General features: G+C 38.7%; 1 protein-coding gene across 2 annotated transcripts in view; it reads left to right on the forward strand.

Annotated features, from left to right (window-relative positions):
• adgrv1 (adhesion G protein-coupled receptor V1) overlaps positions 1–18925 on the forward strand; it is a 171912-nt gene that overhangs the window by 8664 nt on the left and 144323 nt on the right. For both annotated transcript variants that reach the window (XM_077231608.1, XM_077231609.1), the window contains exons 2-3: positions 10954–11141; positions 14653–14802. In XM_077231608.1, the coding sequence (XP_077087723.1) occupies positions 10956–11141; positions 14653–14802 (336 nt within the window). In that variant the 5' untranslated portion in view covers positions 10954–10955. The remainder of the gene's footprint in view (positions 1–10953; positions 11142–14652; positions 14803–18925) is intronic.

Consider the following 18925-nt stretch of genomic DNA (forward strand, 5'->3'; position numbering starts at 1 on the left):
CAATAAGCTTTATAATTTGCTTTTCTTCTCTTCGCTGCCATTGAGAGGCTTTTCCTTGTTTAATCCCTTGAAAGTGCATTTCTCTTCACTCTCATCCATTGTTTGCTGCAGTAGCCCATCGGTCATGGAGTTCTGCGGCCTCGGGAACGTTCACCATGTGAAATTCAATGGGATCTTTTCTCTGGTCCTCTACCCATATATTGAGAGTGGAAAAAAAGTCATTGTGTTTTTTGGAAAAAGGGACGCAGGATGCAGTTGGCTCAAGTTGAAAGGGTCAGACGACGGCCTGAGGACAATACCTTTGAGAGATTTCGTTTTTTCTCTTTGCTCTCTGGCCAGCATGGACTTGATTGGCATGTAGTCCATCGACTAGAAGCTAATGTTGGGTTTAAAAGTAATATATGACAATACGAAAACAGAGCTCTTATTATTTCTTGTTATTCCAAATGGATATTTTCTTAATCTCTGCTTTCATTCTTCAGAAGGAATGGGATCTCCTCGTACTCAGCGCCCACTCACATGCACACTATTGTGCACTAATTCTAGGTTCCCTGTATCTTTTAAAATAAACAGAAACATTTTGGGCAACGTTCACCAAATGAGTGTCTCGCCAATGAAAAGCTGTGGTCTTAAGATACTCTCCTCAGATGTAATGATGTATGTTTTACCAGACTCAGTTATTAAATGTTTTTAGTTTCCCAACCTCGAGATGTTCAGGATATCGTCCCATCTAAAAATACTTGAGGGGCTACAACACAAGTGGCAATTATTGGCTTTTGAGCGCTCCATATATGGGAACCCTGAAAGTTCCCAGAACTTTCTGAATGAGCTCGGTTTCTGAGGTAGCAAAGCATGTCGTCTAATTTCTGCTGCTCCATGTGTGTGTTGTGCTGTTACTACATATCAGTGTAATATCTCCACACTCATCACACTACATGTGGTTAACTTCAGTTTATTATTCACATATGAGCCTATGCACCAAAGTGGATTGGCTACATTAAGCGTCTGGTTGTTATTGTGCTTTTTTAAGATGATTAAGCACGTAATTTGGTCAGTGTCAGATGGGTGAGGCTCTGTTTCCTTCATCAGTTTTTTAAGTATAATGAAGCAGTGACTGAGCTTTTGTTGTTACCGCAACAAGAAAGTCAGTCTGCCAATTTGCCGAGCCATAATTGATCAGCTTTGACCAGCATAACCCCAAATGACCTTGAGCCAGTCTTAAGATAGACATAGCTTAAACTGACACTGTACATTGCAATAACATAACCTACATTGATATTCATAATGGTCATATTCTAAACCATAGTAAGATACCTTAATACCTACTGCCTATAGGCAGCATCCTAACTGAAGTGGAACCTCATAAGTGACCAATTTGGACATCATACAAAGCACTCCTTGGAGTTGCTAAACTAACAATGTAATTCTAAAATACTGGGGGTTTCAAAACCTTGAAAAATTTGATGCCAAGTACCCCCAAATATGAGAATCTCCTTGCGAGGGAGCATCTTTTTAAAATATAAAAGCTATATGATTGTATATTTTGTGTAAAAGATTACGTGTGATTGTTAAAACATCATGTTCTTTTCCTAAATTAAATCTTTGGCTTTTATATTGAGAAGGAGGGCACAATTTGAGAAGAGAGTTGTTCTGCTGTAATTATGACAAAGCTTCTTGTTTTCAAACTTGTTACAGAAGGTGGGAGTGTCAATATCACCATTTGTGGGATACAAGAAGTTTCATATGTTCTTCCTATGTTCACATATAATTTAATTGAGCAATAGTTTTTGAGAAGATTAAATATAATATAATATAATCAGTTTCCACCTTCACTTTATTAGCTTTCATTTGAATAAAGTTTGATTATTTCAATACAACTTAATTGCAATCGCTTTAAGTCATCCTCTCTTATTGTCACCTAGGTCACCAGGTATTATATTGAAACAGTAATCTTTCATGTTGAAATGCCTTTATTTGCTGCCTGCGGAGTATATTATGCTAGATATTTAACATACATTTTGGAATGTTCCCAGTGTTTATGATATTTTCAAAATGGTTCAAAAGCTCTGTGTTTATGTGTGGGTTTCTCGTTTTTACTTTCTTAATGTACACTGTAGTGCACTAGGCTGGAAAAGCATCAAATGAAAGCCTTTTCAAGACGAGAGCCACATGGGTTGACAATTGATGCATTGGTCATGACTTTAGCTTTTGTTGGCTAACTTGACTAACATGAGCTACATGAGACATCTAATGGGTTACTTCTACTACCATGTCATGTGCTGTGATAAATGTGACTGCACATTACCAAAGCTCTCCACAGTCTCATCAGACAGGTTGTTACAGAAGTAGACAGACCGTTAGATTAAGTCAAGCCTGCAATTTGGCTTCAATGCATACTGTTATTATTTTGAGCTCCAAGCAAAAGTGGCTAAAAGTATAGGACACTTTAGAGTATCTCTCCTTGAAAATAGTAATTTGGAATGTTACGAGAAAGTTTGAAAACATTGGATGTAGTACACCATATTGACTTGGTTGCACTAGTCACTCTGATACATGGAGTCAAGGTGTGTGACCTCACTGAAGGTTCAATGTATTGCATAACACACACGCACACACACCGCTCCCCTTGTTGCTTAGTACTGGCTGTGAAGTCTTGCTGATTGAATAATTGATGTTAAGATTATGGATCCTGCTGCCGGGCAGGGGTAACACTAGAGGCGGCTGCTGGGCCAGCAGCATAGACCCGTAACCGTACACTTTATCACATCCTCAGCCAGGTGATCCAGTGTAATTGCTGAAGTCTCGGTTACGTTAAGAGACATGGCTGCCATGTGAACCCGTAGCATGAGGTGATGGGGTCAAACTCTTCTTGGGGTTCATTGATCTAAATATTAAATGGATAATTCACCCAAAAATTAAAACCTGTGCCAAGCATGAATTACTTTTTTTCTTCAGTGGAACACACAATAATATATTTCAGCTGCTTTTGGTCATACAATGAAAGTCAATGGGGTCCAAAAACAACAATATTGGACTTTCAATGGGTGTGTGTGTGTGTGTGTGTGTGTGTGTGTGTGTGTGTGTGTGTGTGTGTGTGTGTGTGTGTGTGTGTGTGTGTGTGTGTGTGTGTGTGTGTGTGTGTGTGTGTGTGTGTGTGCTTCACAGAAGAAAGAATATCGTACAGTTTTGGAACGACATGAGGGTGAGTAAATAATGACAGAATTTTCATTTTGGGGGGAACTATCCCTTTAAAGAGACTAAGTATAATAAATAAATGAATCCCCCAGAGTTACACAGAGTGGGCAAATATCCCACTTGCTAATCTGCTAATCTGACTGAATTAAGCAGTTTACTCAGCATCAACGATGTATTACAGATGCCATTGTAATCAAGTTTCCTGGCATGGGCTGGCATGCATTTTTATTGTAATGAGTAATTCCAGAATGCTATCAGTGAAAACCACTTAGACGATATAAACTACTTCAAGCACTTTGTTTTTGAAAGTAGAAGATGTGAAGTATGCTAAAGGTTTGGTTGACTGAACAGAGATAACCATGTCGAATGAAAGAGAGACCACCTGAGGCGCTGTATTGACTTAACAGCACACTTCCAGAGAGCAAAAAGGCATCTGTACCTCCCACTCAGCTTTCTGATGAATATTCACCCAAAATTCCTGCCCTCTTCCATATTTTTTGCTTTGTTTGGCATTTGGACCATCTCTGATATGTACTGAATGGCAAAGGGCTTCTTCTGCGGGCCTACTGTGCGCCTGAGGGAAAAGAGAGTAGCTTGACTGTGAAAACCATCTTCATTTTGTCTTTGAAAATGAGACATCTCTACAATAGACTGTCCTGGGGTCAGCCTAAGTGCCAGTGTCTTGGCAGCTTGGTGGCCTCCTGGTCATTGATAAATCATTTGATGTACTTCAGGCCAGCATGTCCTGTGGTGATCTGGCAAAGGATGTGTAGCATCTATCTGTGTCTGTCTTTATCAATGTCATGATGTGGCTAAATAGGCCGTGGTAACCTCTGGGTTGACTGATGGCCTGGACATCTCCTTGAATTGCTTGAACCTCCTGAAGAACAAATGCTCAAAGATGCTTTATCAGTAAGTCAAGCCGTGTTAGTCAAATCAAGTACCTTTATTTATCAGTTCCCAAAAATGAAGCATGATATCATGGACTTTAAATGCAATTATTTGTTACCTTTTATATTGCTCATCCATCCATCTGAAAAAAAGGTAAATTATTTAATATTTCATAACATAATGTATTTTATTTTATTGTTTTAATTACTTAACCCTAAAACATGTACCTCAGGTCTTTTGTGTCCCGGCATATCATTCACTACCCTCCTCCTCATTCATTTTTTAAAGTTAGATATCAACCTTCTTAGTATGCCTCAATCAATTCATTATAAACAATACAGCAAGGGAAACAAAATTGTAAAAGAATGCCTGATTTCCCAATCATTTTTTTGTAAAAAAATTGTATAGGGTCGCTAACGACCCGATGTGTGTAACAGTGTAAGTATACATTTTTTTCTGCACAACAATCATTTAATCGTTGATGACTGAATAAGTGCAAATCACCTTTATTCCACAAGGTGGCAATGTCTGAAACACAATGATGAAGTGACGTTTCACTCATAGTTACTGCAGGCAGAAAACAAAAGAATAGAAAGTATCATCAGTAAAACTTGAAATGACTCAGTGATTAACTGCAGAGTAAGAACTGGCCGCAATCTAATATTAGTGTCACTGTCACTTGATGGTGGATCTGGTGAAGAAGCTGTCAGTGATTAAAATATTGATTATGAAGATGTTGAAAATAATAGTTTTGAGAATATGTTTGAGATTGTGAATATGAGCCGGATGCTGAATGCACTGTGAAATGAGCTCTGATGAGGACAGTGATGATGGTATAAAACATCTTCTCAAACTGAACCCTTCCTAGCTCCAAAAGGTAACAAAATATGCTTTATTTTATTCAGCTGTAATCATTGATCTAATATCAGGAAAGTTTTATACTATTGCGACTGGTAGAGGTCTATCTATGGTTTTGAAGGTACTTTATCTTGTGCGTTTTGCCCAAACTTGTCAAGAAGGTTACTTTCCTCGAATGTGAGTGCATTAGCAGATAGTTGCTGAATCACAGGTGTTTCATAAATGAAATGTGGACATGACTGCAGCCGGTGATAAGGCTGAAACCAGCAAGTCCAGTGCAAGTAGGCTTTGACTATTTAATTTAATTTTAAATAATTTTATTTATCTGTTATATTGAAGATACCTTTTTGAAGGTTATTGGTCTACTCGTGCCCTTTTTGAGCACTTGAGCTTATATGAAACTTGAGTGTTTGTAGACATTTGAGAGGCTGTTGTGTCCATCTTGATTTATTGCAATATTGTGGTGTTAAGTTTCATTTCGATTTTAGAAAATAAACATGTGATTGCTTTCCTCACAAATCAAATGTTTCTTGTTTGTCAGTGGCATGTCTCTTAGGTGTTGAGGACTTGTCCATCTTTGACCCTACATTTAGTACGAGTAAAATAATTAAGTACTGGTCAAATCAGATACTCTACGACTTTTCCTCAAGTCAAATTGGAATTGGTGACTTGTAACTAATGGGCTCATTTTCGCTGTAAGGTATCTGTACTTTTACTCAAATATGGTGTTTAGGTACTCTTTACCCCTCTGCATCTCTGGATAGAAGCAGAGCATATGGTGATTGTTAGAGAACATTGTAAGAAAATTGGAATTGAAATTTATTTCCAAAATTGCCCGCAATGAGAATATGGTTTTAACAGAATTTGAAGTATAATTTACATAGTCAAGTCAAGTCAAGTCACCTTTATTTATATAGTGCTTTTTACAATACAGATTGTTTCAAAGAAGCTTTACAGAGATAATTGGAAAATAATGTTGCAAAAACATTATTAAATGTAAAATTAAATGTCCCGAACTAAGCAAGCCAAAAGCCAATGGCGACAAAGGCGAAGAAAGGCGAAAAAGGCGACATAATATGGATTGTGCAATTATTTGTGCTATTAACATAAACATTATTATTAGCAGAAATTTGGTATTAGGTAGCATATTATAATGTAAACTAAAAAAAAAAACTAAAAAAAAGAGAGAGGTCCAGTTGTGTGTATGTTGTGTATTGAGTCTGAACAAGTCAGGAAGTTCCCAGCTCTGGGGGAGAAGCAGGGCTGAATACAAGGCTTTCCCCTCTACTGTCCCGGCTTTGTACCCTCACCCCAGGCCTCAGCCCGCCAGCAGCCGCTAATCCAGTTTTGATAGCATTCACGGCCCCCCTTCCGTGCTGTCCTGCCTGCCTGCCTGCCCGCCTCTTGTCATCAAAACACACAACACACACACCCCCACACACACCCCCACCCCCCCACACACACACACACACAGACACACACACACACACACACACACACACACACACACACACACACACACACACACACACACACACACACACACACACACACACACACACACACACACATATACACACACACATATACACACAGACACTTTTGATTTAAACATGCTTACACTCACACATACCCCAATGGAGCAATAAAATTGTACCAAAATCATGTGGTTGCATTTCTGCCCCTCAAAGTTTTATTCTCACTAACTCAAAAGAAGGAACCCCTCAGTAATCTGAAATGGCACCTTGATTGATGAACGCCGTCTGCTCCCAGCAACCTTGTGGCTCAAGAATAACCGCATGATGTAGCAGAAGTGGAACATATGAAGAGCTGAATTTAACCAATGTCCAACTTTCCCTGGTAATTGACTCTTCTAAGAAAAAAAAGGAAAAACAAGATTACTAAATTCAAAGCTTGTGTATTTACCATGTAATTTAGCAAATATAAAAAGTGTGTGTGTGCTTCAAAGCAGCAGATGACTAAATAGATGGCCAGACGTTTTTTTGAACATATTAATGTTTTCTGTTTTCTGTTTTGTTAGCCATGACAACAGTCTTAAAGAAAAAAACTCTTATATTGTCTGAGGCCTGCAGTAAAACTTTATAGTCTCTTTCTCTTCAAAAGAGATGACCACAATAAATGCCTGTCTGAATTGTCTCCTATTGCAGGTTACAATAACTGGGATCTGACCTTCAAGGTCAGGAACCTTAAAGGGAAAGGGTCAGTCGTACAGTCATTATTATCTTGATTTCCAAAGTCTTAAAGGGATATTCTAACCAAAATGTATTAACTCATGCCGTTCAGAACTTACGCTGTAATGTTTAAAACACAAAATATAATTTTTTGAGGAATATTCATGCAGATCTTTTTACAATGACAGCTCCAAAAAGAACAAACAACATAGGTTGTCTGTATACAAAATGTCCGGTTCTGCAAGAAGAAAAGATTCTCTTTAGAACCTTAAAGGGTCCTTAAAGGGTTCTTAAAGGGTCAGGTGCTTTATAGAAACTTTTATGGCTTCCCATCAATGAGATCATTTTATGAATTAAGATTCAGTTTTAATTAATAGTGTTTTAATTGATTTTTAACTCTAATTTTATTAAACATCTTCTAAACATACTTGATAACTAGAAAAACAAATATCCCATTAAAAATGAAAGTATTATGCAATCATTATAGAACCTTTTTGGCATAAAGAATGCTTTAAAATTCAGGCAGGAACGTCCTGGTTGCGTATGCAACCCACCGTCCACTGAAGTAGGGAACGGAGGACGTAGTCGACGTTGACTGAAATGGGGATCACATCAGGGAGCCGGTCATCTTCGAGTACTATTGAACGAGCCAATGGAATTGGCGTGCGTGACTTACACCACACACTCTGCCCCCGCAGTGCAGGTATAAATACGGAAGTGGATGCACGCACTAGTTGATTTTTCGCTGAGGAGCCGAGCGTAACTCGGATTCAGCGGGGGTCCAGCAGTAGTGGCAAGGGGACTACGTCCTCTGTTCTCTCCTTCAGGGAATGGTGGGTTAGATACTCAACCAGGACGTTCCCTTTCAGTCGAGAACGTCAGATGTAGTCGATGTCGACTGAAATGGGGATCAACCATTGAAAACACCACTAAAGCTGCCACCTTCCAGTGCCTAGACAAAAGCCTCCTGATCCCCCTCCAATTTAAGGCGGGGAAGGGACAGGGCTTAGGACAGGGAAGTCACTGCTGTTCCTACAGGACCACTGAGAAAACGTTCCCTGTACATGGAAGGAAGGGACGCTGCGGAAGGCACATCCTACACGAAGGAAGGTAACGTGGAGAATACACATATGAACTCGGCGGCTGACCGGGCAGTACAACATATGGAATGTCACTGGGGTGGCTCCAGCCTATGACAGGGGGAGACTCAACCGGACAGAGACGACAAAGCAGACTCTGCCGAGGGAAGACACGGGCTCGTCGTAGGGAGCCGTACCGTGGAAGAACACACATATGGGATCACCGAAGGGATTGCAACATATGGACCCAGCCTAACACAGGTTCCACAATGCTTACGAGTGGTAGGCCTAACACCGGACGTTCCGCAACGTCCGATGTCGGAGGGGTGTGGAGGAACTCAACAGGGTTCGGTTAAAAGGGGACTAAAGTTCGACTAAAGGCACAAATGCCCATGCAGTCGGAGGTCGCCCAGGCCTCCGTTAAAGCAAGCCCTTTGTATATGGCCCCTCGGTCGGTGAGGGTTTGGCAGCAGGCCAGGGTGATCTGTTGTCACACAGGGGGTGCTGGTCTGCCATGGTCACCTCGGGACTCGATCATGAAGCTAGTGCTGAAGCGGTCTTCATATGGAGGAAGCCCAGCGGCTGCATCTGCCATATGCCCCAGGAGCCTCTGAAAGTTCTTTCAGTGGGACCTATTCTCACTTCTACACAGCACCAGCCGAACACACTCTCGTCTTGAAGAGACGTGTTGGAGCGAGTCCTTCTCCAAACTGAAAAAGAGATACTCAGCCTGTGGGCGAGATTGCTCTCTCCCAGTTGACCTGAAGACCCAACTGGCTATGGAGCAGTTGAAGGGTAGGACTGATACTTCGAACCCTCACACACAACATACAGGATGGCCTGTGTGCGGAAGGTAGAGATCTGAAGTAAATGTCATTCAGGTCAGATGCTGCAGACCAACTTGTGCCAAGATGGTCACGACCCACCACATACTACCATGAAGAATGAGCTTGCAACAACTGGCCTTCACATCGGCTGGAGGGAGCGGCTATATCAAGTCCCTCGCCAGTCGGACATAGATATGCGTGCACAAGACAGGAGCACTGCTCAACACTGGTTGTGATGAATATCACTGAGTTTTCAGGAGCACGTCTGCTCAACACGTAGTGTGATGACTATCACTGACTTGAGCGGAGCCGAATGATAGCCGAGTCTGAGGTGGGGCAGCAAGGTGGAGAACCGTGGTGTTAGTGTGCAGTGCAACACTTACCTGTCTCCACTGGCAGCAGGGGACGTGTGAGAAGGCGGATGACCGGGCCCTTGAACGCACCAAGCAGCCTGCTGGTGACCGGGGGGGGCTGAGGGGTGTAAGGCTATGCAGGGTCGCACACCACCAGAATCGCCCTCTTGGGACCCAGGAACAGAGGAATTTGCTCTATCTTTGAAGTGTGGGTACTGCTTGCTACACTTCTTTTGGGAGCCAGTGGAGGAAAAGACACACACACAAACGAAGACTCCACCCGGCCCTCACCCGGGGGGAGGGAGTGGATCGGTGACCAACTCCAAGAGCATCCTCCTCCATCCCTGAGCGGCCCGCTCCGGAATGCTTTTGCTGTCGCTTGCCACCTGGCTTGGCAGCGCCTGGAGCAGGTTGAGCCGTCCCTACTGCGGCCAGCTCCATGCTGAGGCATGGCTGGAAGCTGCTGTGGACGCCCAGAGGGAGCGGCGGCAGGGGCACGCCCGGCGGCGTGTTGGAGGCAGCAGAGGGCCGCCGGAGCAAGATATACCGGATGGCCTCCGTCTGCGCTTGGGCGGCAGAGAACTGTTGGACGTAGTTCTCCGCCGCGTTGCCGACAAGCCCATGAACTGTCCACAAAAGCTGCTTCAGCATGCTGTAAGCCCAAACACGTGATGCAACAATTGTGACCGTCAGAGAGGAAAAGGGAATGGCCGCATCCAGAAACGCACAGGTGGAATGACATCTTAAAAAAGACGCAAACGCATCCGTGTTAGTCTTTCAGGAAATAGGACCCATCACCGGTGCCGGAGCACACAGGGGAATGACTGAGGCAACACTGAACAGTGAACTGAAACAGTGAAGTGAACTGAAAACTAATTTTTCCGCCCTCTAAAGAAATTTGTTTGCTGTTAAAACAGCAGTTGAGAGCTCAAAGCTCACGATCACCGCTGCACTCGCGCTGTAGAAACCACCAGCACTGGGAGAGTCTTCCAGAAGAACACTGACACACTCGCTCGTTGTAAACAACAGCACTCTTCAGAGACATTAAACGATCGGCTCCGAAGGGCAACTAGTGCGTGCATCCACTTCCGTATTTATACCCGCACCGCGGGGACGGAGTGTGTGATGTAAGTCACGCACGCCAATTCCATTGGCTCGTTCAATAGTACTCGAAGATGACTGACTCCCTGGCGTGATCCCCATTTCAGTCGACGTCGACTACGTCTGACTTTCTCGACTGAAAGGGAACGCTAGGGTTCTATACGAAGACCATTAAACCTTTTTTCCTAAAGGTGATGTTAGCTAATGCTGCTAAAGTTATTTATTTGTGCAGTTCTCTACTTGTCAATACACCCTTCAGGGTATATAATTTAGCTGCTATTATGGTGTGCACTTGCCTTGAAAGTGTGAAATCTGTTCAAGAACCATAACAGTAACAATTCATGTATGCACCACCCTGTCAGATCTGTGTATTGAGTGTAATTGTACATTAATGTATGCAGAATGAAATATACCCCGTCCAGATGAATGGTCACTGAACTGTTCTTTCTCTCTTCAGGAATGCCAGCTGTTCTTGGTCTAGCTGGGCTGGTTCTGATGCTGCTCACAACAAGTGCCAGGTCTGAGTCGGCAGAGCTGAGGTTCCAGGGCCAGACTCAGTTTGTTGTGAACGAGAGCAGCAGGGCCATAGTGCGTCTTGTGGTGGAACGAGTTGGAGATCCAGTTAATGTCACAGCTCTGGTTCTGGTAAGTTTAGTATAGAAATCTGAGAATGAGTATGGTTAATTGTTGTCAGAGATGGGCACAAATACATCAAAAAGTATTTAATTACAAATTACAAATACTTACTCATCAAATGTATTTAAATAAAATACAATATACTGCTGTGAAAAAAGTATTAAAATTAATTAAAATACAAGTAATTTGTCATTTGAATATACAAAAATACAAAGAAAATGTACAGTCTTTTGAAGTGCGAGAGTAACTGGAGTTAGATACACGTAAGAGTATAGAATTTTGAAATTTCATTGTTTAGTGCAGAAGATGCTCTTTTAACGTACATGTTGCCACAAACTGTCATAATAAAAGATCATTACTCCTAAAACACTATATTTGTATTATATTACACAAAAAGTAGTTAACACTGCCATTAGGGTGTTTCTAATACCGCGGCTGTGACAAATTTGACATATTTCTCTCTTCCGTCTGCCTTTTTCAGTTTCACTCTATTTTTTTTATCTTTTTGAAAGTTGTGAAAATGCTGTTGTGGCGTTTTTCTTTTGCTGATGGGAATGGGAACACAACAAATATATGTAATGTAGTCTCTCATTCACTGCTATAGAAGTTTATTCAACTAGGACGCCTTCCACTTCTGAGAAACCCAGAAATGTAAACAGGGTCAAAGTGTCACGTCACGTTCTTGCATCTTGCCAAAAACTGTGATAGGCAATTTGGTAGTCCTATTCGTATTTTATATGTCTATGGTCCTATTAAGCCTGGTGATGAAAGTTAATATATGCAAAATAAAATTTTATATATATATATATATATATATATATATATATATATATTAAATAAGTATTTTAATTATTTTAAATACAAATTACAGTCTCTCAAAGTATTTAATTACAAATTACAAAATACTCAAAAGTAATTAAATTCGTATTTCAAATACTGCCCATCTCTGATCGTTGCTACTATCAGTTTGTGTGTTTGCCAGTTGTTTTCGGTTTATAATGTATGTAGCAAACCTGGTTTTATCCAAATAAATGTACAATTTGATTAAATTAAACTGTATGCTGCTCAAATTGTTTGTGCTATATCAGGCTTTTAAATGATTTTTTCACTTTATTATACAGTGTCTTTGTTACATATGTTACCTGTACTTATAGTAATAACAGTAAATTATGCATAAATACATGCAACTAACCCTAAACCAAACCCTATTCCTAATCCTATGTTGTTTATTAATATTAAAACTTAACACATGAAAATACCAGACCCCAAACTGAATGAAATGAGGAACTTAAATACACAGAGGGAATCAATAATGAACAGGTGACAACTAATTAATCAAATCCATGGTAACAAATGAAGAGCGGGAAACTGGAACAAAGGAAAACGAGTAACTGAGAGAAACAACCTAAAGGGGCTGTTTACCCGACACTGTTTTCAACTAAAAATGTAAAACATTTTATGCATTTTGGCCATTCATTTACACAACAACGGCGTTTTGGGTGCCTGAAAACGCAAACTTTTGAAAACTGGTTTCAAAGTGCAAGTTTTTGAAAATGGTCTCCGTGTAAACAACCAAAACACGAATCTCTGAAGACGATGACGTCATGCACATGCTATTACGTTTTAAGTCTATAGTGTTTCATCGCCATCTAATGCTCTGGCAGCACAATACAGCGCTTTATTCGTTTTCGCAGATCCATGTGAAGGGGGATAGTTTTGACAATGGTGTCGTCTGTACGCGGAAAACTCAGATTCAAAACTTCTCCGTTTTAAGGATATTGTTGTCGTGTAAACGTACCCTAAAAGTCCATGAAAATGAAAACAAACCAGGCAAGTCTATGACACTTACATTTTTAGGCCCTGTTTACACGAGAACGCTCGTGGGTGAAAACGTAAAAATATTTTATCAGATGTGCCTTTCGTTTACACGGTGACGGCGTTTTTGGGGCTTAAAAAAGCATAAAAAGTTAAACCACCCTCCAGAGTGGAAATCTTAAAAACGCTTCACCGTCTCGTTCCCGTCTAAAGGGTAAAAACGCAAATCTGCTCACGATGGCTCTCGTCGTATACGCATTTACGTCACAGGCATGCGCCAGTACAGGAAAATAACACCCAACATGTCGGATTATTTCCATACGTCGGACCTTCAAGTTGCCCTAGCAGCTCTGATTAAACGTACAAGAGTCTTTTTGCTGTTCGCTTCGCCATGTTTTGATTTCACGCTACTAGGGAGAGAAGTAGAAGGAAGGTTGTAAGCAGGCGCGCGGACTTGGTGTTGTTATGTGGCAGTGCTTCATATTGCCACCTAGCCGCCTGGAGTGCATACTACATCGAATTTCACACACTTTTGCGTCACCATATGCACGCAGATTTCCACCCCTTAATGCTCGTCTAAACGTAGAATAAAAAGTGATAACGCAACACCACTTTTGCGTTTTCTCTTCAGATCGTTTCCGTGTAAACATAGCCTTAGAAAGAACCGCCAGTAAATTCTCAGTTTTTTTGTGCCTTTAATACATTTTGCAATGTAACAAACAAACAGATAATTAAAAAAATAAAAACAAAGGAATAAATAAGACATTGTATGATTATTGATAATACGAGGACAAATGTCAAAGCATGACAGGGTTGAACAGAAAATGTTCTACCTTGTATCAGAAAATACATCAAGCATTAAAAAAAAACATTATTTTATTTGAATTTTATTTTTTAATAGTATTTTAATATTTATTAGTTTGTTCATATAAACACTGGCTGAAATTCCAAAGAAAACAAACATTTAACAAATGTTTATTTTTTATCTTATTTAATCTATCAGGTAACTAAATATATCACATAATGTCTCCTTTTAATTGTATCAGTAGTAAGTCATAAGGTAACACACAACACACTGATGGCACGTAATAAGAGCATGATGAGTAAGAAATAGTTATAGCATAAGTGACATTTTGTACTGTCGATTTGATTAAGGCTCCACAGAACCTTTGAGCTAACAGTGCTTCTGTACTGCCTGATGTGTTAATGCCTTAACAGCTGGTTGGGTCTCAACACCCAAGCATCTGTCTGGTAAATCATATCATAGCACATATGGCCATAATTAGCACAGAAACACAAATATTCCTACTGTCAAAGCAGGCAGGGCCTGTTTAGCACGCATAGTAAGTGGGCAAGTGTTGCCGGTTCATAGAATGGCATCCATAAATTCACTGTTGAAGGAAGGATCTAAGAGCCCGTTTTGTAGCGGCTTACAGTGGGTGGCATCAAAGCATGTGCTAGAGGTGGCAGTTGTCAACCAGATGGTGCCGGTTGAGTTTAAAAGAGGTCAGGGATTTCCCGTCACAAACTTTAAGGTGTTTTATAAAGAACCAGTTTTCTCCAAATCCAAGTCTTAATTTTTGTTCAACACGTTCCGAAATAAAACAAAAGCAAAGAACATCTATGCTTTAAAAGAATTGTTCCCAAAACTAAAACAATTGATGACTAATACTCCATGTTTTCCATGCATCTTGTGTTTGTCCAGCTTCAGGGAGAGGACACTGGTGACTTTGAGGCCACAACTGCTGCTGCGTTTCTCTTGTCCTCTGAAAGCAGTAAAACTATCTTCATCGCTGTGAGGGATGATGACATACCTGAGGCTGATGAGACCTTTGTGTTCATCCTCCGCCTGCAGGTAATGCTTGGACCATGAAACACTGACTCTGCAGGTAGAGCCCAGTGGTTAAAGATCTGGCATGTAATTAAAAGGGTGTAGGTTCAAATCCAGTGAAAGCTGGCCGATAGTGCCTATAAGCAAGACACTTACCCAAGATTTCACAGACAAGGCTTCAGCCTAGTCTCAGACTAAAATGCATGTTTGAACTGTTTTAACTGAAAACAAATTGCTCTGACAAATCTTTAAACCTCTGGGGTTTAAGGTGTTTTTGGGGTCCTTGAGATGTTTTGACATGCCCTGACATTTGTGCTTTTTTCAGTTGCTTAAAAAACATATTAATGGCAAAGGTGTAATTACACTCTATTTAGCACAAACAGGGCTACCATAATATGTGAGCAACATGTATGTACATGTTTGTATTTTTGAGAGAATATTGTTTATGCATGGTTATTGATAAATTTAAGTTTCTGAAATAAGGCCACAAAACACATACTAAATATGTGTCCACAATACTTTTGACTAATTGATGTTGTGGCCTAGAGTTTTTGCTTCAAAATGATCTGAAAATCATCCTGCCTAATCATTCACACAAAACAATACATTGATTTAAATTTTGTAAAACACTTTTTGTTTGGAAAGGCAATATGCGTGTGAGCGTGAACGGCCCAACCCCATATCATGAATAATTCACACCTGACAATGACTCGCATAATCAGCCTTTCATTCGGTGTGTCACACAAGAAAGAATGTGAGGAGAAAAAAATAAAAGAAACCTTTTGTACGGCAGTGTGTGTATATATATATATATATATATATATATATATATATATATATATATATATATATATATATATATATATATATATATTATATTACACTGCCGTTCAAAAGTTTGGGGTCGGTCCAATTGTTAATGTTTTTAAAAGAAGTCACTTATGCTCACCAATGCTGTATTTATTTCATTAAAAATACAACAAAAAAATCAATAATATTGTGAAATATTATTACAATTTAAAATAACTATTTTCGATTTTAATATATTTTAAAATATAATTTATTCCTGTGATTTTAAAGTTGAATTTTCAGCATCATTACTCCAGTCTTCAGTGTCACATGATCCTTCAGAAATCATTCTAATGATGATTTGAAGCTCAAGAAACATTTCTCATTATTATCAATGTTGAAAACAGTTATTACATTTTTATTTCAGGATTCTTTGATAAATAGAAAGTTCAAAAGAACAGCATTTATCTGAAATAGAATCTTTTGTAACATTAAACACTACCGTTCAAAACTTTGGGGTCAGTAAGTATTTTTATTTTATTTTTTGGGGGAAATAAATCAAATAAATCAATACTTTTATTCATCAAGGAGGAATTGAATTAATCAAAAGTGACAGTAAAGACATTTATAATGTTACAAAAGATTATATTTCAAATAAATGCTGTTGTTTTTAACTTTCTGTTCATCAAAGAATCCTAAAAAAAATGGTACACAACTGTTTTCAACATTGATAATAATCATACATGTTTCTTGAGCATCAAATCCTCATATTAGAATGATTTCTGAAGGATCATGTGACACTGAAGACTGGAGTAATGATGCTGAAAATTCAGCTTTAATCACAGAAATAAATAATATTTTAAAATATATTAAAATCGAAAAAAGGTTTTTGTTGTATTTTTAATGAAATAAATACAGCATTGGTGAGCATAAGTGACTTCTTTTAAAAACATTAAAAATCGTACCGACTCCAAACTTTTGAACGGCAGTGTATATAATCCAAATATAAATGAAAGTCAAAAGCACATTTTTAGTACATAGTCATACCTGGAAACAAATCCTGTTCAAATAGGCTATGGGCCATTCTACAGAATTTGTTCAAAGTTAGTTGGAAACATCTTGAAAAGAAAATGGTCTTTTCCCATACATTTCTTATAAAGTATTCTTTTTAAAAGTAGGCCAATAAATTTTATCAAACATATTTTAAAGTTAAGGATTCATTAGTTTGATATAGCTTGCATTGGAACAAACGATATTATAATAACATAGTTGATGAGTTTATTTTTGACAGAACATACTATATATTTAACAAATGAGCAGAAACTGGCTAACAAAAGCTTATTTGATATTTTAGAATAAAAACGTTATAATCAATCCAAAACTACGAAATGTTGTCTTTCATATTTCATCTATAACATAGTACTCGCTGAGTTTTGTTTAAGTTTAGAGACGTGCTCCAGAAAAAAGGTTAACGGAGATGGAGAGCCAGAAAGCACACCCTGTTTATTTTCTTAATTTTACAAAAGCACAATGTTTTATTTCGATTGTAAGTGGATACATAAAAAACTAGACATTCAACAGTTTCTTTTTTTATATTTCTTAAGTCTGTATGACCAAAAATGACAGAGTATTTTAAGTCTATTTTCCTGTCTGTGTTTTTTCATGCCGGTGCCATATTGTTTTGTCTCAAGATGCACACCAGTGATGTCTTTTTTTTTCTAAGGCACTTTTATTAAAGCTACTTAAATGCCTAAATTGAATTTAGGCCTAATCCTGGCTTAATCTAAACTCTGTCTGTGAAACCGGACCTTAATTTCAGGTTGTTCAAGGTGGTCTCGTTTTCTGTTAAAATAAATAAATAAAATAAAATAAACATCCTTAAATCTAAAGCACCCATACAACAAAATCAATTTACGCAGCAAAACTGTGTAAGATAATATGGCTTTTTAACCCCATTACTAAATTGTTCAGTTTTTTTGTTGTTGTTGTTTTTAATCAGTTTGTTATGTGCTTCAAATTTTTATTATTTTTCATATTTTGTATTTAGCTTTCATTTATTTTGTATTTTTTTTGAGTAATTCTATTTTATTGCGGTTAAATTTTTAGATGTACGTTTTTACATATTTTTTATTATTTCAGTTTTCTATTTTTTTTCAAAACAAATACTATACCCAAATTATCCAGAAATCCATTTTGAAAAGTTTCTGCAGCTGTATATGCAGAAATTTTGAATTTCAGATTAAACATATTGTGTCTATGATGCAGAGTGCAAAAAAAAAAAAAAAAACATTACCAAGTAAGAACAAAAACCCCATATAGACCCTTTTTTGAGCACCCCATTAAAATTAGTTTGTCCAGCTGTAACAGAGATTTCTTTCAGCAACAAAGCTCTTGTTGCAGTGGCAGCGCAGTCATGAAATACACACGCTCAGACAATTCCCTGCTACACGTGACTGAGATCCAGAGCGGTACCAAAACGCACAAACGCTCTCCCTCCTCCTGCCGCTGCAGGGTGCAAATACTTTTATAGAGATACATCAGGAGCAGACATTTTTTAAGACTTGCTTACAAACATTTTCATTAATAAAATGATAAGTGAGATAATGCAGCACAGAAAATAAAGAATAAAACAACAGTCTTTATTTTCCCCATTGTGTTTTTATTTTATTTTTTGGTCTGTCAATGATTAGCATATGTCTAATGTAAATTTCTCTTAAGGACTGTCTCGGTTTTCTTTTAGTGCCTTCAGCTTGGGTTTCATTTCATGCCAGTGGTCTTTTGTTACCCTTAAGTTGCCCCATTCTGCCAGCCTAAGGTTCATTTGTTAAACAGCGGACAAGTAGACAGCCATGACCTGTTGTCATTAATCACTCACTGTCAACAGACTGGGACACCACAGTACAGAGAGGCACTGCTATTAGAAACCCATCCTTAGATAACACATAAAGGTGATGAAAGTACCTCCATTTCAGTTTAATGTTTAATGAGACGACTAAAAGTAAGCCATTTGTTGATTTTTCCTCGACTCTCTAAACATTGTGTCTTCATTCACTGACGTACACACAAATGTGTGCATGAAATCTGCATAAAAAGCTTTTTACGAACACTGTATAATTTGAGTCTGTATATCATCCCTTATTTTTAAATGTTGTAGCCATTTGTTGAACAAGTTGAATGTGTGAGGCTTCCGGTGTCAGACGCTTCCAGTTATATTAGCTGTACAAAAACAGTATGTTATGCTGCTTGACATTGCAGATTGGTATTTGTAATTATATAATTTTAATTTATTATAGTAATAATAAACACACTGGTTTGTAGCACAAATAGTTTAACGGTTTACTGCACTTTTCCATTCTTC

Source organism: Siphateles boraxobius, unplaced genomic scaffold (assembly GCF_051911475.1).
Source record: "Siphateles boraxobius isolate OS27281-9 unplaced genomic scaffold, OSU_SipBor_1 16, whole genome shotgun sequence".
Taxonomy (NCBI): Eukaryota; Metazoa; Chordata; class Actinopteri; order Cypriniformes; family Leuciscidae; genus Siphateles; species Siphateles boraxobius.